A 20,045-nucleotide genomic window follows, 5' to 3' on the forward strand; every position below is an offset into this window, starting at 1 on the left:
CAGGCTGGAGGGCCCTGCCAGGGGGAGGGCCCCCACACTGCGACTGGTGTCCCTGGTCCCCAACGCACTGGAGATGCAGATGAGGCCTTGTTGGGGCCACTGGTTGCCCACTTAGCATCCCCTGCTCCCAGTGTCCCTCTCCGGCTGGGTCCACCCACTGCTCCCTTTGGCGCCCTTCCCTGACCTCCATCTGCGATGCCTCTTTCCTTTCCCTGAAGGCTACGCAAAGCTGCCTTTTGCCAAGGCCACCTTCGAGCCTCATGCTGCCAGTCCCCTGGGGCTGGACCTGAGGCGGGGGGGTGGGCACTGTTTTGGAGAGCTGCCAGCTGAGGTGGGAAGGCTGATGCCGGCATCTTCCTGCACAGGTGCCCAAGGGCCGCCCGGATGGCCTGCCCACCCACATTGTCTCCCTGGCCCAGCGGGCATACTGGGCGCTGCTGAGCCAGCGGCGGGACCAGAGCATCGTGGCCCTGGGCCGGAGCGGCGCCGGGAAGACCACCTGCTGCGAGCAGGTCCTGGAGCACCTGGTGGGCATGGCGGGCAGTGCGGATGGCAGTGTCTCAGGTACAGCGGGCCATGGCACAGGATTGGGGGGGGGGGAGAGGGCTGGAGGGGGTGCTGGGCTGCTCCCCCTTATATCCACTCCCCTCGCATTCACTCCGAGTAGGGGCACACCCTGTGCTTGTTACTGGGCAGGGCCGCCCCGGTCCATGGCACCCCGCTGTGAGAATTGGAAAAGGTGGCCCCTGTGCTGCTTCTGTGTGCTGAACTTGGACGCTCTGTGCAGAGCGCAGGCGGAGCTGGTTAGGGGAGGTGTCGGGAACAGGAGGAGGGGGACAGGAGCTTCCAGGGGGAGATGGTGTCTGAGCGAGGCCAATTAGTAATAGCAAGAATAATTGCAATATTAATAATGGTCCCAGTCAGCACTGGCTGAGGACTTACATGGCAGGCCTCATACCCGTTTCCAAAGATGTAAGCTTATTTGTTATTAAGAACAGCGCTATAAGGTAGATATTATTTATTTAAGTTTTAGGACCGAGGATGTTAAGACTCAGAGAAATTAACCAGCTCTCCTGAAGCCACACACTGATACGTCCTCGAGCTGCATTCAGACCAGGCAGCCCGGCTCAGGAGCTGTAATCACTGGGCCAGTGTTCTCAGTGGGGTTTTGTTTTTCATTTCTGCTCCCTTGAGGAGGCTTTTCTTAAACACTTAATCCCCTAATCATCTCCCACTATGAAATTTCAATGCCGTAGATAAAACATGATCTGTTTCTATATGTATATCTGTGCTCTATACATAAGAAAGCAAAATACCCCCACCCCCAAATCAGTTTCTGCCCTCTTGGGGGCAATATTCTCCCTGCTGGGAATACATGGCTTCAGCAATATTGCTTTTCTAGTTGTAAGAAATATAATACTAGCCGAAACCGGTGTGGCTCAGTGGATAGAGCATCAGCCTGCGGACTGAAGGGTCCCAGGTTCGATTCCGGTCAAGGGCATGTATCTTGGTTGCGGGCATATCCCCGGTGGGGGTTGTGCAAGGGGCAGCTGGTCTATGTCTCTCTCTCATCGATGTTTCTAGCTCTCTATCCCTCTCTCTTCCTCTCTGTAAAAAAAAAAAAAAAAAAAAAAAAATTAATAAAATATATTAAAAAAGAAAGAAATATAATACTAACTCCACCCCCACGACCCTCCCAGTGGAGAAGATTCGAGCCACCTTCACTCTCCTCCGGGCCTTTGGCTCCGTGTCCACCGGCCACAGCCACAGCGCCACCCGCTTCACCATGGTGATGTCCCTGGACTTCAATGCCACAGGCCGCGTCACAGCCGCCCAGCTCCAGGTGAAGCTGTGGGCGGGAGGAGGCGGGGAGTCCTCGGGGCCTCAGGACCCCTGTTCCCACTCAGCAGAGCCCACGCCTCCCTGGGATGTGTCTACACATGGGGTCCCAGTTCCCCCGGCCTTTGCCAGCTCCGTCCCACCTCACCCAGCAGCCCAGATAGTCCCCTCCTGGAGCAAGCTGGCCCGTGTGCCCCTCAGACTATCACGAGGGTGAAATATTCATGAATAAATACATCCTCCAGCCGTTTCATTATCTGGGTCTTAGGAGCATAAGCTGAAATGAAACAGACAAACACATGCCCGCCCGCTCCCATCTCCCAGGTCGCCCGCATCCCTCCCCTGCTCCCCCGAACGTTCTGTTTGAACAGAAAATAGGATTAACTTATTAAGAGGCGTTGTTTGTATGTGGAGCTGGGATAATACACAGGCTCCGGGGAAAACTCAGCGATGCCCACCCCCCGAGCCTGCGATCTTGCCATTCATGGCCGTCTGGGCCACGTTACTAACGGCCTCTGTGCAATAAGGATGTGGTGGAGGGTGGATCCAGGTCATCCTTCTTCCTTTCCGATACTTTCCTTGGAACCAGTCGGTGGCATGAGTCCCTAGGTGGACCCCAAGATAGGGAGATGAGGGACCGGTGAGTTCTGAGGCGAAGGTGTCCAGCGGAGTTTGGACACGAGATGTTGCCTCGCAGGTGGGCCAAGGCGGGGCTCCCTCCCAGGGCCTCAGGGTAGCTGGGCACCAGGCAGGGGGCCGATGCTGCCCAAGTGCTGACCAGGGGCCGTCCTCTGCTCTTGCAGACGATGCTTTTGGAGAAGAGCCGAGTGGCACGGCAGCCGGAAGGGGAAGGCACCTTTGCGGTGTTCTCGCAGATGCTCGCAGGATTGGACCTGGACCTCAGGTGAGCGACGGGGCCCGGCAGGGACCGCTGAGGGCATCTGCTCCCCGAGGCCCAGCCTTAGCTCTGCCCGGAGCTGAGAGGAGGGGGCCCAGAGGTTAGGAACCTGGTTCCTGCTGCTGGCACTGCTCCCGGGCTGTGTGACCTCCGTTAGCGTCATCCACTCTGAACCCTGGATTTTTTCCCCCCTCTGTAAGACGGAGACAATACCATGGCTAACCTCACAGGGTTAGGTGAGATATTAATCCACATGTAGCTCTTTTTTTAAAAAAATATATATATATTTTATTGATTTCTTACAGAGAGGAAAGGAGAGGGATAGAGAGTTAGAAACATCGGTGAGGGAGAATCATCGATCAGCTGCCTCTTGCACACCCCCCACCGGGGATGTGCCTGCAACCCAGGTACATGCCCTTGACCGGGAATCGAACCTGGGACCTTTCAGTCCGCAGGCTGATGCTCTATCCACTGAGCCACACCGGTTTCGGCATGTAGCTCTTTCTAAACCTGCTCTGAATCCCTTCCTTAGAGGAGTGCTGCCTGGTTCCTGCCCCCTCAGTTTCTCCCCTTCTTCTATTCTGGCTCCTCACTGGGGTGTGCTGGTCTCTCGTCCTCACCAGAATGCCCATGAGATCTTTGAATCCGGGGTCCTGCCTTATTCCTTCCTGCCTCCCCAGTATGAACACAGGGCCTGACACGGGGTAGATGCTCAATTATGTGTCACGGTGAACCTCCCAATAATGGAATACGGATCAGGTCAGGTGCACTTCTGGTCCCTTCTCTGCTTCTAGGACGGAGCTGAACCTGCACCAGATGGCGGACAGCAACTCCTTCGGCATGGGCACTTGGTCTAAGGTAAGGACGAGGCCTATCTGGGGTGCGTGTCAGGGTCCGTGACCCCGTGGCCGGGATGGGAGGGTGATGGTGAGACCTCCTAGGCGACTCGCCTCCTTTGCCGCTGGGGTTTGGAGTTGGCAAGGGCTGGTTATGTGGGGAAGGAGGGGTTCCTCTGTAGGGTCTGGGCATGTCAGGAAACGAGACATACCAAGAATAACCAGGAGTTGGTTCAGGTAAAGGTAAACGTGTGGGCTCTGGCGTCAGGCTATCTGGTTCAAACCCCAGCTCTGACACTTACTAGACACGTGACCTCACCATGGAACCTAGCCTCTCTGAACGTCTGTATCCTCTTTGGTAAAACAGTGACAGTAGTTGTAGCTGCCGCGGGTTTATTGTGAGGACCAAATGGAATGACAGGGCGTGGCCTGAATCAGTCCCTCAGTCAGGTATTCTTAGTAAATATTATTGGAGAGTCACGTGGGAAGGTGCAGTCACAGGTGGCTTCCCGGCAGCTGTGGCCTCTGCGTAGGACACTGAGCGATGATATTCAGCTGTTTAGGAAACCCAATTTTGTCCCCTTGTTTGTTTGTTCTTTTATTCGTTTGTTTATATGTTAACACATGTTTTCGGAGTTACCCCCTTTCCGCCCCCACCTCTCGCATGCGTAGCAGGCCTGTGGGAAGTGCCGGGATGAGGGCCCTTATGTGTGGATGTGTGCTCTAGCAGGAGAGACAGACAGGGGGATTAATGCAGTCACGTGGCCTGAGGATACACCTAAGGTCGCACTACTGTGGAGACCGGAGGATAGATGTGAGTCGCCACCCGTGCTCACTGCCAGCTCCACCTCCTGGTCCCTGCAGGGCGCCCTCACTGCCTCCCACATGTCAGCTTTTAAATGGAACTTGCTTGAGATCTGCGAGGGCACCAGGACACATTTGAAATCACAAAGCTTTCCTATTATTTTCTTCTTCTCTATAATTTATTTTTCTGCAACATGGCCTGATTTTTTAAAAAAGTGCCCAGTCGCAGTGGTCATCATCATCATCATAATAATCCTTGCCTCCCAGCAGGTTGCTTCTGGCTGTCATATTCCAGGCTTAGGACCGGGCCGATTTTATTGGTTAGGACCCAAGTATCAGCAGCAGAGGAGTGGTCTCCAGACAGAAGGGGGAGGGACCATGGGATTCATATATGTGGTTGCATGTATCAGCGGCTCGCTCTTTTTCATTGCTGCATAGCACCCCACACCCGTACCACCCTGTGTCTGTCGTTCTCCTGTGGGTAGCCATTTGGGCTCTGAGTTGACTTGTTCCACTGACTTGACTGATTTCTGTCTTCACGAGTTCAGTGCGAGGATTGACTTTCTCAGGGCACAATGCAGAGATGTTTGGCTCTCTAGAAGTTTAAGGGATGGCAAACATCTTCCTGATCCTAGTCGTTTTTGTCCGTCCTTGTCTTCGGTCGCATCCGAGACGCGGGGCGGGGAGGGAGCGGAAAAGAAGCAAATTAGCTTTATTGGCAGTTTCCTCGTTCTTCTCTTCACATGAGCTAAGTGGCAGAGGATGGAGGCTGGCTGTAATCTAAAGTCAAGTGCTCAGGGCTGACAGTGGGAGCCGTAATAAATGCGTTCCCACTGTTCTTTGGTGCCCTTTCACGGCTACTTTGAAATCTCATAAATAACCATGTTGGTAAGATGCCTTCCTTGCCTCTGTTTGCTCCGGTGGAGCAGCTGCGGTTGCTAGGTTGAGCTCCTGGTTGCTAGGGATATTGTGGTCCTGTGGTGGCCCAGAAATATGATGGATCAGTGGAACATGCTTTTGCTATTAATCGAAATGTTTCCGCAGAGAATATTTCAATGTCCCTGCATGCTTGGATGCCGTCCCAATTGGTCAGCGATCCTTACAGGATTCTTTCCGAGTTAGAAGCGTGGGACATGGTGTCTGGATGGGGAAATCAGAAAAGCCCGATTCTAGTCCTGTGCATCTGATACTCATTTGCTGTGTGACCTTGGGCAGGCATCGCCCTCTCTCTGGGCACTGGACTCCACCCAATTCAAGGACCTGCTAGCTCGAACAGCCTACAGGGTATCCCCTAAGCCACATGTGTCAAACACAAGGCCCGCGGGCCAAATCCGTCCCGCCAGGCCTTGCAATGTGGCCCGCACCGCGCTGTCATCACTGCACTCCGCTGCGTTTCCATCACAATGACAGTTTATGACTGTTGAGTAAACCATTCGGCCCGCGATTTAGGCTGGATTTTAGATTTTGGCCCCTTCTCTGATTGAGTTCGACACCCCTACCCTAAGCTCTGTCCAGGTGCAGATGAGCTGTCGGGTTTTTGGCAAAAGAATTCTCCTCCCCGGCTAACTTCCTCTCCACCTCGCAGGCTTCTGGGCTGAGTCTCCTTGGCCAGATGGTATGTGAGCAGGAGTTTCAGACTCATTTTAATATTCAATCAAACGTAATTGGGATCATAAATCTAAAAGAGAAAAATAACGCTCTGCAACCCATTAGCATTGGATCATGTCATTTTCTCATTCCTCCTGCTTAAATCTCCCCGCGGTGTCCCGTCACTCACCCCGGGGATGGCACACGGTTCCCTTTTGGTAGATCCGTCGGCGGCAGCTGCAAGGGGTGACATCCTAAAAAGAAGCTGGACTTGCCGGCTTGCTGTGGGATCTTGATCGATTAGTGATGTCTGCCACAGGGCCAGGCATCTAGTGGGGGGCGGGGTGTGTGTGTGTGTGTGTGTGTGTATTTGCCAGTCAAGGCTGGTGTGTAAGTCTCATGCCCTTTGATATCGTGTTGGAGGCCTTCCCATGCTCAGCTCCTCCCCTCTCTGTCAGCCCCGCCTCCGAAAGTGCCTGCTCTGTGTCCACGTTCAGGGACCCCCTGTAGTCTGCAGAGATCTCCTTTGTTCGTGGCGCTCCTTGTGTGTATCAGGACCTTTATTACACGAAGTGGGTCAATTCTGCCTGTTTGTCTTTCGAACTCCAATCACAGTTTGATCTCTTCTTCTTCTTCTTCTTTTTTTTTAAAAATATATTTTATTGATTTTTTTTTACAGAGAGGAAGGGAGAGGGATAGACAGTTAGAAACATCGATGAGAGAGAAACATCCATCAGCTGCCTCCTGCACGCCCCCTACTGGGGATGTGCCTGCAACCAAGGTATAATACATGCCCTTGACCGGCATGGAACCTGGGACCCTTCAGTCCGCAGACCGATGCTCTATCCACTGAGCCAAACCGGTCTCGACATGATCTCATCTTCTGTAACATTCTTCCTCCGCCGACTCCGGCAGTGGGGTTCATTAGTGCGCTCCTGTCTCTGATGTCCCGTAGCTCCCCACGTATCCCCATATCCCACCACTTAGCCTTGTCACAGTTGCTTTTCAAAATCTCCTTTCACTTCCACCTTGAGAGGCCCTCCAAGTCAAGTTCTGGCTCTCGCTCGCCTTTGCCTTCCCGGAGGCTGGCACAGAGCAGAGCCCCGCTAAGTCTGCCGAGTGGACACACGAATGAATGGGAACCGCATCGCCTTCCCAAGTCAGCCGGCGATGCCCGCCCACCTTCCTCAGCTTCATCGTGGCCAGAAAGTGACCACACGCTTCCCCCCTGAGACCGAGCGTGGCATCACATTGTGAGTTTTCTCCATTTCAGTGACCTCTCTTTCCTCCTCTCTCCCTGTGCCCGCAGCCCGAGGACAAGCAGAGGGCGGCGGCCGCCTTCGCCCAGCTCCGGGCCGCCATGGCGACGCTGGGCATCTTGGAGAGCGAGCAGCGGGCCATCTGGCGAGTGTTGGCAGCCATCTACCACCTGGGTGCGGCGGGGGCCTGCAAAGGTATGTCCTTCCTGCCCAGTCCCCCCGGGCTGCCGGCCACCTCTCCGTGACACGGGGCGGGAGCAGTCTGCCATCCCCTGCGTGCCAGGGGCTGCTCCCTGGGGGGCTGTCGGGCAAGGCCCCGGGAGAAGGAAGGGGCTGGATTTCTCCGGCAAACCTTCCAGACAGCGCCGTCCAGCGGGGCCTTCTGCGGTGTTGGAGGCGCACTCCGTCCGCGCCGTCCAGCCCGGGAGCCGCTGCCCGCGTGTGGCTGCCGAGCACCCGAAACGCAGCAGCTGGCGCGACTGAGGAAGGGACTTGGGAGTGCGTCCCGTTTTAATCAGCATAAATTTAAATGAGAATCACCTGGTGGAGCGATTGTATACTTAAGTATACGATTTTACCTCTTTTACCTCTACGTTCCCAAACATTCTAGTTTAGCCCTTCTTATAGTTGGGATTCAGGAATCTGTAGTTTAACAACTCCACCAGGTGATTCTCAGCGTGAGAGCAGTTTGGGAAACACTGCCCTAGAGCATGGGGGTAAGGCTGGGCCCACACAGTGAAGGCGGTGTGTTCTGTCTAGACATCTGGGAGTGCTCCCCACTGCCCAGGCGACCCCATTACCGCGTCGGCGAGCCTGGGTAGGCGACTGTCCCAAGGCGCCCCCGCTCACACGGGCTCGCTCCCGCCAGCCCTCCGCAGGCTGAGGCAGAGAGCGAGGCTGGCGGGCAGATGGCCCTTGAGCTCCCTCTGCCTCCAATGCGACAGAGGCCAAGGGACCCCCACCCCCACCCCCACCCCCACCCCCACCTATTGACCTGTCACCAGAGAAGTTCGGTGCCTCAGTTTCTCCTCCTGGGCAGGTGGGACGTCCCTCTGCTGTGGGCTCAGGGACCTGACTTACACCTGTCACCGCCAGTTACGATAAAAGAGGAAGTCATATTTATAAATATTTTATTAATACATGATTATGGCAATAATTCCTCCAGCCTTACACCCCCCCCCCCACCCCCAGTGTATAAATTACTTTAAGAGGAGCTGCCGTCAGTCTGCCTGGGAGGCCTGCTTGCTGATTTACTTACTATATATTCTGCTTTGGAAGATTTCATAATAGGTTGCTCTAAAATCAGCTATTAAGAATTTCAAAGTCATATATAAATGTCTTTGCTTCGTGTCATAACAGATCACTTTGAAATATTCCATTAATCAGGGTGGTTTTTTTTTTAAATGATGTTCTCCTTTCAGTGAAACTGGCTTCCTTAACTTATTTCGAGGGCCCGGATCCTATTTCTGTGCTTTTTGAGCTGATGAGATTCACGCAATAATCTGTGAGGAAGAATAAGGCCGTGGGCAGTGTCGGGACTGGGCCTGCTGGGTGTGAATCCTGGGTTGGCCTTTCTCAGCCTCAGTTTCTTCCTCTATAAAATGGGTTAATGATGGCACCAACTTTGTAGTCTTACTGTGGTGATCGAGTGAGTCAAGACCAACACACGTGGAGCAGAGGACTTGGCTCATGGTGTGTGTGTGTGCTGGGGGGTTTGTTAGAAGATGGAGGCTCAGAGAGGGTGTGTGGTTTACGGAGATCACACAGTGGGAATGTTTCAGGGTGAGGTTTGAAAACTCAGCTCTCTTCCTGCAAAGATTGCTCCACTGACCTAGACTTTGCAATGGGCCGCTCCCCCATGCTCTGTGTCCTCTCTTCATCCCCACAGCAACCCTGACAGGAAGGTAGGGAGGAATTCTCTATTTTTGGTTCAGGATGCTGAGGCCCAGAGAGGTTGTGTAACTTTGCCAGGGTCACACAGCTTCGTGTAGTGGAGCTGAGGTTAGAATCCGTGTCTGTCTTCCTCCAAAGCCTCTGCTTTTCTCCACCATGAGGCTGCCCAGCTGGCCTAGTCCTTCGGTGCATTCTAGGTGCCTGGGTCTTCGCCTCACTCCTAACAGCTCTTCAGCTCTAATTTCCACCCAGTCCTCCATCTCTGTTCAGTCTCCGGTCTCCGTTCCTCCATCTGGAAGGTCACCTGTTGAGCAGAGTAGAGGCAGGCAAGCTCACAATCTGGGCTAAAGGCCAGGCCTCCGGGACCAGAGTGACCTGCGTTCAGTTCTGGTTCTCCTACGTCATTAGTGCGTCTCCTGACCTCTGAGACTCAGTCTCCTCACCTGTAAAATGGGGGTGATGACAGTGCCTGCTTCTTAGGGTTCTGGAGGCTTACCACATTTCACACAAATATATCATCGAAAGCTCTGCCATTGTGATGATTATTGCTGTTGTTGCTGTTGTTGTAATAGGACATCCGCCCTCCATCCGGGGGGTTTTCCTCGGCGAGGCTCCAATCTGCCGGGCTGGCGGTGAATCCTCTCCTGTCAGAGATGACAGAGGCTTTCCCCCGCAAAGTCCGAGACTGTTTGTCACCCTGCCCGCTGTCCATCATCACTTCGCCAAAATGACAACAGTGTTCAGAATCCAAAAGGGTAACAAGGATGAGCAATGCCTGCGTCGCTTTGCTTTCGTTTTTCTCTGGAGGCCGATGGGAGGTTTAATTCATTTGTCTTTCACTCAGTTTGCCGGTTTGCTTGCTGCTGACCCCGTTGCCTGATGTATGACGCGGTCCGGCTCGTACATAACCCAGCGCGGGGCCGAGTAATGGGCTGATGAAGGGAGGCCGCCAGCCGGCCTGGCACCGCCCCGCCTGCCATAATAAAGATGTCAGCCCCCGAACGGATGAGGGAGGGGCCTGCGGGAAGGAGAGAGACAGCAGCAATAATGACAAGAGCCCAACCCCCTCCCTGCTTTCTGCCGGGGCACCCCAACATCCGGCAACCAGGGGGCTCCATCCAGGAATAGCAGGAGGTGGCCAGTCGCTCCCTGAGCTGGAGCAAGACCGCGCGTGCCAAAGGCCGGTGGGAACAGCAACAGGGACGCGACCAACATAAAGCGACGGCCGTATATCCAGATGGCACTCGGCAAAGTGTTTTATTGTCTTTATTGTCTTAGAGCTACTGCATATGCAACTCCGCGAAGTTGTCTTCCTGTGAAAGATGGAAGCAATATAGAAGGATGTAGAATGAACAACTGTCTCTCCTCAGCCCCCAAGTCCCCACATCCTCATAGGCGGCCATTGCTAATGTTTAGAGGTGACAGTTATTACAGCGGGAGAGCCAGTGTGGATACGCTGCTGTCACCTAAGGTCTGTAGTTTGCACAGGGCTTCCCTCTTGGTGTTGTACATCCCATGGGAGTTGACAGACGCATGTGACAGGGGTCCGCCGTGACATGGCCCCACGGGAGAGTGTCACTACCTTGACAAGCTGTTTTTTCTTCCTATTAAAATTAATTTAAAAAATAAATATTTTATTGATTTTTTACAGAGAAGAAGAGAGAGGGATAGAGAGTTAAAAACATGGATGAGAGAGAATCATCGATCAGCTGCCCCTTGCACACCCCCTACTGGGGATGTGTCTGCAACCAAGGTACATGCCCTTGACGGGAATCGAACCCGGGACCCTTCAGTCCGCAGGCCGACACTTTATCCACTGAGCCAAACCTAATTTTGGCAAAATTAATTAAAAAAAAAAATCAATTTGGAGAGAGAGAGGAACGGAGAGGGAGAGAGAGAGAAACATTGATGGGCCGCTTCCTGCATGTACCCCAACGCGGAATCAAAGCTGCAACCTGACCGAGAACCGAACCGGCGATCCTTCGGCACACGGGCCTAAGCCCAAACCAACTGAGCCACACTCTCCAGGGCTCTGATACACTTTTTATTTGCAGTAATTACAGACTCATGGGAAGCCGGGACAACAGCACACAGCCCTGTGAGCTTTCATGTGGCGACACTGTACCCAGCTGTAGTTAGCACATTATTAACACCGGGAAATGAGATGGGTGCATTACTGCAACCTAAATGACAGGCTTATATTCAGGCCTTTAAAATGTCATTTAGCTTCACTGCACACAGAACAACTAGTTGGTCGGTTGGCTGGTCGGTTGGTGTCTTTATACAGATGGGTCCGCACCATCTCCATGTCTGTCCCCTTTGCACTTCTCATCTCACTGTGAGTCTTGACCTCTGCACTCGGGGCCATAGTGATTCCCTGATTCTCTTTGTTGACCGCAAGGGCTTGCCTGGAGTGGGTGGGCCTCCACCTATGTAACAGTCCTGCTGACCCTTCAGGGCACTTCCTGCTCTTTGGTGTTCTAAATCACCTCACTGAACATCCCTGTTCGTGGGGCTTGTGCCCATGAGGGAGGGTGTGAAGGCGTGGCTTCCTGGAACTGCTAGTGGGTTAAAAGTTTAACATTTGCATTTCCCTGGGTGTGGTGTTTACACGGGTTGGCTCCTTGAACCCCCCCAAGCCTATAGGATGGGCACTGCTGTTACTATTCCTGTTTGTAGGTGGAGAAACCCAGGCTCAGAGAGGTGAAGTCACTAACTCGGGGTCACACAGCTCTAAATGGCAGGAAACTGGACCTCCGCCTGCCGCGCACTGTGTCGCTGAGGGTCAGAGGGAGGCGTGAACCTGCGGCCTCCACTTCGGGGGCCCCCGTCTCTGTCGGCCCCTCCAAAACAGACGCCTGGCCTGTCCTCTCTCTTCTTCTCCTCTGATGTCACGTTTGTTTCTGTACGTGGAGCAGGCAGGGCTCAGGGGAGCAGAGGTCAGCCCTCCAAATGGCTCTCAGCAACCGAGAGGGGCATCTCCCTCCTGCCCCGCCCCACCCCAGCTGCTTCCTGGCTCTAAGGAGACCAGGGCACACCTGTCCCAGGTGCTCAGCGCTTAGAACACACGCGCCTCCCTCCATTTCCCCCAGGAGCGCGGAGTAGGGTTGGTGTCTGGGCCCCAGCTGGTGGGACCAGCCATGCTTCTTCCTTAGGGCCCTGGGTTGAGACATTGAGAGCCACTGAGTCAGGAGAAGCAGGGAAGCTGCAGTCCGGGCGAGATGGCTCCTCTGGGCCTCTGGCCTCGGATGTCAAGCTTCCCGGAGCCTCGCCTGCCCTCTAGACCGCCCTGCACGATGGCGGAAGCCAGGGACCATCTCCCATCTGCTGAGCCCCGGGACCTCCCTGCAGGGCTGGAGTGTCCACGTGCTGAGAAGGAGCTAGACTGGCAGGTCTGACCGAGCCCCTCTTTGTACAGGGCAGGGGGTCACGGCCCAGAGAGGGAAGGGACTTGCTCAGGGCCGCACAGCGAGGCTGCAGGAGAGGTGCAGGGACTAGAATCTGAGCCTCTGGACTCCTGGGCCTTTGCTGTTTATTCGGCTCAGCCCCCTCTTACTCACCTCCCTTCATCTTCCTCCTCCTCTCCTCCCTCATTTCTTTCTTTCTTCTCTCCTTTTATCCCGTTCTTTTGTCTCAACCGGTCTCTCCCCACTTTCTCCTTCTCTCTTCCTTCCTTATCTCTGCTCTGTGCCTATTGGGTGGCGGTCCTCAGCTGTCCTAGGACACCAACTGCAATTTTCAAGACAGGATTTCAGTCTCTATCAATGGAGAGGGACCCAGACAGCTGCGTTGGTGATGCCGAGAGAAAATCCGAGGCAGAAGACACCCCACGTTCAGAATGGTCAGCCCCACCCCGGGGCCTGGGATCTTTGAGCTCAATCTCAAAAACAGAAAACACTGGGGAGGGCGCTCCAGGCAGAGGAACCCCATTGGGCAGGGCCTGGGGCCCCCGTGTTTCCATCAGCAAGGCACCAACATGAAGACCCCTGCTCCGGCCCCCGGACATTGACCCAGATCTCTGAGTAAGAGGGGATTAGCACTCGGCCCTACAACCCAGAGGTCTCATTGCTCTGTCCTGGGACCCAGCAACCCCGAAGCCCGTCTCCTCTGAGGCCCAGCCCCGCCCTCCTGCTTTCCTGTAACCACAGCCCCCACAGCCTCCGCCCTCCCCCAGCTGGTGGCTTGGCTCCCTGCCCGACAGCTGGAGCAGCCAGGCCTATTCTGGGCCACAAGCAAGAATTTATTCTGTGTTTTCTAAGCATATTGAATTCATTCATTAAGCTGGGATGGCTGCTCTGGGATGTAAACAATTATATTAAAAAAAAAAAAGCAAAGCCCAGAAGTGGCTGATGCTAAAAGGCAGCACTCCCCAGCAGCCTGCTTCGGGAATAAGGGCAGGGACCAGGTTTGAGATTGGCCAAGCCACTCCCTCACAGGCTGGCTTTCCGAAGTCCTCTCCCATCTCCGTGGCCTCTGTTCCCCACAGGTAATCAGGGCAGCGCACATTTATCCAGTGCTGACTGCTAGGCACTAAGTGCTTTGGCCGTCTCAACAACCCCTGGGAATGGGCACAATTATCCCATTTTACAGATTGGGAAACTGATGGTCAGAGAGGAGACAGGACATTCCCAGTGTGGGGGGGGGGGGTTGAACGAGATGCTTTCTGGGGTCTCTGTCAGTCTTGATCACCAGAGACTCCATTAATCTGAATGCTGGAAGTCCGTCTCACCAGTGATGGCTCAGTGACAATTCTAGTGTGACAGTCTGGACTCATCGTTCAGAGACAGAGCATAAAAATACTGCTAATGATGATGATAACAATGATGGTGGTGGTGATGGTGGTGATGGTGATTGTGGTGTTGATGATGTGGTGATGGTGATAATGGATATGGTGATGGTTATGATGATGGATATGGTTATAGTGTTGATGGGGATGGAGATGTTGGTGACGGTGGTGGATATGGTGATGGTGGTGGTGATGATGGTGATGGTGGTGATGATGATGGATGTAGTGATGATGGTGATGATAATGGCGGATCTGGTGATTGTGGGGATGATTATAATGATGGTGATAGGATTTGTTCATGGCTTCTACCCTGCTATACCTGTGGCCTTAGGCAAGTCATTCACAGATTTGTTGCTAGTCCCACCCCAAGTCTTTGCTCCTACAGACCCCCCTTGAGTGACGAGTGATGGTGACCCCATTTGGCTGAGGTCTCCATGATGACTCTTCTCCTCAGTGTGGATCCCCTCCTCTGGGGACACTCCCAGGCAGCTTCACACACAGTGTCTCATTTTTATCTTGAAAATGACCCTTTGGGGGAGGAGCCACCCCATTTTACAGACACAGAAACTGAGGCTCACAGAGGTGAGATCAAATTAGTTCAGGAAACCCCTGTCCAGGTTCCCTCTTGTAAATTCCCACTGCATGCTGGCACACTCAAAGCTCTGAGAAGTCCTGCAGGAGTGCAGCCTGTTTTGCTACATTTAATCGGATGCTGCCCTAACTGCTTTGTTCAGCAAGCTGACTTCTTCCAGAACACCTGCTCATGTGCCCCAGGGCACTGGGAGTGGTTTCTGTGTTGTCCCGCCAGCTGGCAGGTTATGGGCAGTGATTGCTGTTTGATGATGAGCAACTGAGCAGCCATTTATAGACTCTTGTTGACCAGGCCTTACAGGGGGCACTGACTGCGCAGACGAAGACGGGCCCTGGGGGAGGTGGCAACTTTCTCCCAGGCCGGGCAGGTGGAACATTGTGCCGAGATTTGTGGGGCAGCATGGCATCTGGGGGCAGTGAGAACAGACAGGAGCCCTAAGAAGCAGGAAGAGACTTGAAGTTCTCCCCCCTGAGAGGATGATATTTTCCAGTAGAAATTTGCTCGCTGTCCCTGGGCAGAAATCAGAATGCGACCAGAGTTTAACAGGCAGGTCCTTTGCTAAGGGATCTGCAACCTCACGGAGGCCTCTCAGGAACTCCATGGGGGTGGGTTCCCATTTTCCAGAAGAGGAAACTGAGGTTCCACGTGGAGGCAGGCGGGATTCGAACGCTGGAAGTCCGTCTCCGGAGCGCTGCCTCTTCTCGTGGCAGCCTCTCCGGCTTATCTCTTCCCTGCAGGGGGCGCCCTCCTCCCGGGGCTCCGGATTGTCCGCCTCTGTGACCCGAAGCCCCGGCATTATAAAGAAGCCACCCCGTGCTCAGTAAGTGGGCACCAGCACGGCTCTTGTGGGAGAGAGAAATAACTTGGTTATCAATACATACGGGAGGCCACCGTCATTGACAGCGATTGAACTCATGGCGCACAGGGGAGAGAAGCCATGTTATTTTTTCCCCCTCTCTCTCCGCCTCCCTTTGTGCGGAGCATAAAGGGAAAGAAAAACACAACCTGCCTTTGCAGGTGGATGTGAGCAGCTCAGAAAATGAAGTGCCGTTCCTCTCCCCGGCTCCTTTCTTTTTCCTTTTCCCCATTTCCCCTTGGTTCCCTCTCCCCGGGGACCCAGAATCAAGTTGTAGCTCAGTTATTCCGATGCCGCGTGACTTAGCGCTGGGCCGTGCCCGTTTCTGTGACTCAGTGGCCTCTCCCGTAGAATCAGGCTCAACAGCACTCAGCCCGCAGACCTTGCAAGGCCAAGGTCACACCACCATCCTCCCCTGCAGCGTGGACTCGCTCGGGTGTGCCTCCTCCGGGCATGGCGGGCTGCACGGACCCTTAGCCACTGAGAATAGAATGGAGTTGTTATTTGCTAATCATTTAAACATACGGAACAGACTCAAGGGTGAGCCGTCCCATCACACATATGCATCGTGCTTACATAAATCCAGCCAGACGTGCAAAGGGAAATGGGGGGCCAGGGGCATAGGTCATGGCCCCCGAAGGCAACGGGCAGCCTCTGGAGGGACAGCTGGTTGTGTTGGGATTGTGGATGTGCTGCCTTACCGTACGTCATGGACAACTAAGGAAAATTTTAAGGGCACTTGGTTTTTCACCTCCGACTCTGACTTCGGGACAGGGCCTCTTTATAAGAGGAGGCCCCTCCACATGACGCCATGCTTAGGGTCTTGCTTGCTGGAGCCAGGAGGCCCGAGTTCAAGTCCTGCCCCTGCTGCTTACCAGCTGCATGACCCTGGAAAGTCATCCTGACCTCACAGGGCGGATTTTGTGAGGCTGTGGTTGCTCAGGGCTCACAGTGCCTGGTCTGGGGAGCTGCTTGGCTGACATTAGGATAGCAAGGTCGCCTTTGTAATCCTGTTGGGCATTTCTGATTCTTTTTCTTCGGTGGGTGAGACCGAGAAGGGGTGATTCGTAGGGCACTGGGGAGCCTTCGTAGTGGTGTGATGCTCACGGAAGAGGGAGAGGATCCCGAGTTGGCCTGGGTGGAAGCCCACCACAGAGCTGAGCCGTGTGTGAGCGGAGATAGAGGAATCCTCGGCTGGATATAGTGCCTGGCCCGCCTTCGGGGAGGTGGGAGAGGAACATGCATTTTCCCGGTCAAGTTCGTTGCGTGCCTCCTGGATTTCACAGCGGGATTCTGCTCTGTGTGTCTGGAACCCTGCCCCTTAAATCAGGCAGGATGTAGCGTCCTGCTGTGTCCACTCCCCGCTTCTCCTCTCCGAGGGGCGGTCGCTGCAGGTGGAGTGCGGGGGACTGTTTTGAGCGTGGCAGTGGAGCGAGAAGGGTGCAGGAGCAGGACAGGACATCGCCTGCTCCTCAGCTATAGCTTCTTTAATTTGCTGTCATCCCCACCTCCCTCTGCCCAGCAAGACGAGAGTCTCATTCAGGGCTAATGGCCTTTAATGCCTCTCTTTCTTCCTAACAGGGAGAGCGGCCCTCTGGCTCCCAGGTAGCTGTATCTAATGAGATTCTAATGATATTTTTGCGCTTGTGTTGTATTCAGTTCTACTTTCTGTCTGTGACAACGGATAATGGTGTCGGTTTGCAGCGCCCCCCGTATGCGGAGGGCAGGGAGAGACGGAAGGAAGAGGCAGGCCCCTCCCGGTTGGTAAGTGGCTGGATTGACAGGGGGCCTGCCTGTGAGGGGTGCCTGGGGCGGCCACATCTGCCAGAATCCTAAACGTTTCTGTGGAGGCCTGCGGAGTTCATGTAGTCCAGATGTTGTCATCAACACCTCAGGCGGCTCCCAGTGTGGGAAGGGTGGGCAGAAGGTACAAACCAAGGACAGGGCAGGGGGAGGAGTCTCCGATGGCCCAGCTCCATCTCCTGAGTCAAATGGTGGTCACACTCTGTCAGTGACCTCCTCCAACACATGTGTTCTCATGTGTGTGCTCTACTGTGCATTTCCTTCCGCAGCGTGTGTAAGTGAGAAAGATAAGTGGGTCCATTGAAAAGGAAGTCCTCTCTAGGGTTACCAGGATATGGGCGTTCCCCGCGGACGGCGTTGGAGGGCTGAGTTGGGGAAAATAGTTCTTCCTCCTGGCATCGGTCTAATTGGTGGTGACTCAGGGGTCAGTCTTCTCATGTATAAAATGGAATAATAATACTGCTTTCTGGGACTCCGGGGAGGATTTGATGATGATGATGAGGAGGAGGAGGAGGAGAGGAGGAGGAGTAAATACAACTCATACACACTGAGCTTTTTCCACGTGTCATATCAGGAGTTCTAATGCAGAATTCTCTGGCTCCAAAGCCACCAGCTGAACACAGATGACATGTCAAAAACAGTGGGGTCAAGGAGTGGCCACCGTTCTCATCGCTACTGTCGTCCTCACCTTCTTTATCATTTTTGAAAGCGGCAGGACTTTTTGCGTAGCCGTGTTACCTCTCTGAATATCTGTTTCGTCGTCAGTCCAATGGGAGTGATCTGTAAAACGGAGGCAGCGGGAGCAGGCCATGGGAGGACCTCAGTGAAAAGCAGTGGCGACGCGTGGCCCCGAGTGATGGCTCCTCCTCTTTGCGTGGCGTCAAAGTCCCAGATAAATTTATCCCCGGAAATTATCTTGTTATCTATTGACTTGTTTATTGTTTCATCCCCCTCAGAGACTGTCAGCTTTGTGTCTTGCTCATCATTGACTTCCCAGTGCCTCACACAGGGAAGTGTCCCATTTATTCAACACAGATTTACTGTGTTGAATAAATGGGTGGCTAGATGGCTGGGTTGTGGCTGATTGGGTCGTTGAATGGATAGGTACGTGGATGGGTAGATGGATAGATAAGTGAAATACGTGGGTAAAAAACTCACACTTTTACTCACCATCCCCCAATTCCATGTTTGGAGTGTTCCCTGTGGCATTTCTAATCGCTTTCCAAGGGTGAAGGATGCAAGTGTCAAGGAAGAAGGATAAACATGTCTCTTGGGAAATCTGACCCCTGCCCAGGGGCCATCTGCTAGGGGCCCAGGGCTGGGCCGGTGTTCAGGCTTCTGCTAAGGATAGGTGGCTGGAGGGTGGGAGGTCTGAGAGTCCCCGATTCTCTTGGACGCCCGCCCACCCCATGCCCAGGACTCACCGCCGTACTTCTGTCTGCCCCCCTCGCAGTGGGCCGGAAGCAGTTTATGAGGTTTGAGTGGGCGAACCACGCCGCCGAGGCCCTGGGCTGTGAGTACGAGGAGCTGAACACCGCCACCTTCAAGCACCACCTGCGGCAGATCATCGAGCAGGTGACGTCCGGGTCAGGCCGCCGGGGCCTCGCGGACGAGGAGACCAGCTCAGGTAGGAATGGCTGCCTCTCTGGTGGGCAGGGTCCCCGCCAGGCCCGCTCCTGGGGACATGCTGGCATTCCTTCACCTATTCACCAAGGATGTGACGAGGGCCTACCACAGGCAGGCTTTCCAGGTGCACACAAATGTACACCCAACACTCAACACTCACACAATCACAAACATGTTCAAGACCCATACCACGTACTTGTACACGGACATACACACCACGAAAATGTACACTCACACACACACGCACACGCACACGCATGCCGAGACATGTGCGCACTCTATTTTGTGAGGCTGAGTGAGCTCTCAGGCTGAGGTCTCCAGGGTAGATGTTAAGCAGGCCGGGGACTGGCAGGTTTAGAGATGCTGGGAGGCTGTGAGTTGCCTAGCAACGGCCCAGGTTGGGGGTGAAGTTGAAGGAGGGATGGGAAATGCTTTGGGGCGGCAGCGGGCTGCCTGGAATGTTCAAGCAGGAGTAGTTCTCCAGGCACCAGGCCATGCAGATCGGGGGCTTGTGTTTCCAATTCTGGAGGTGGAACCAGGAATCTGAAGGGTTGGGATCTGTGATCTGACACCCTCAGCCCTTCACCCCAACTCCTCACCCCCTCACCCCACTTCGTTCAATGCACTCTAGCCAAGGCTGGCTATTTCTATGGGACCAATGAGAGAGAGAGAGAGAGAGAGAGAGAGAGAGAGAGAGAGAGAGAGAGAGAGAGAGAGAGAGGTGGGTGGTGGGAGGAGTCTGTGTGTGTGTGTGTGTGTGTGTGTGTGTGTGTGTTTAAACAAAATTGAAACAACAAGTATCTTAATAAATAGTTTGTAAGCTTTTTGATTCCTCCTAACATTGAGGTAGGCACTTTTTCGTCTCCTTCAGTATTCTTCTCTACCCATTTTAAAGCATTCTTTTGTATTTGGATGCACTACAAATGAATCCCTTTGCTATTGTTGGATATTTAAGTTGTTTTGAAAAAGTGATCTTTGCCAATTTGATCAGCCATCAGGAGAACATTTATACCCAGAAATCCTTGTTTCTCTGAATATTTCATTAGAATAAAAGCCTCTGAGTGACACTATTAAGTCCAAGTATATGAACATTTTATGGCGTCTGATATAAAATTGCCAAATTTCCCTCCCGAAGGAGAGAACAACAAGCATCCACAGAGTTCCCACTATGTGCCAGGCGCTGGGGGTTTGGGAGCCAGCAAACCAGAGATGTCCTGTCCTCTGGTCACTCTCAGCCCAGGGATGGGGGCGGGGGAAGGGGACACA

General features: G+C 53.9%; 1 protein-coding gene across 2 annotated transcripts in view; it reads left to right on the forward strand.

The window, feature by feature from the left end:
* MYO18B (myosin XVIIIB) overlaps positions 1-20,045 on the forward strand; it is a 157,240-nt gene that overhangs the window by 19,684 nt on the left and 117,511 nt on the right. For both annotated transcript variants that reach the window (XM_036449438.2, XM_045585651.1), the window contains exons 8-13: positions 366-564; positions 1,701-1,843; positions 2,643-2,743; positions 3,532-3,595; positions 7,274-7,418; positions 18,607-18,780. In XM_036449438.2, coding sequence (XP_036305331.1) covers positions 366-564; positions 1,701-1,843; positions 2,643-2,743; positions 3,532-3,595; positions 7,274-7,418; positions 18,607-18,780 — 826 coding nt within the window. The remainder of the gene's footprint in view (positions 1-365; positions 565-1,700; positions 1,844-2,642; positions 2,744-3,531; positions 3,596-7,273; positions 7,419-18,606; positions 18,781-20,045) is intronic.

Source organism: Pipistrellus kuhlii, unplaced genomic scaffold, assembly GCF_014108245.1.
Source record: "Pipistrellus kuhlii isolate mPipKuh1 unplaced genomic scaffold, mPipKuh1.p scaffold_m20_p_20, whole genome shotgun sequence".
Taxonomy (NCBI): Eukaryota; Metazoa; Chordata; class Mammalia; order Chiroptera; family Vespertilionidae; genus Pipistrellus; species Pipistrellus kuhlii.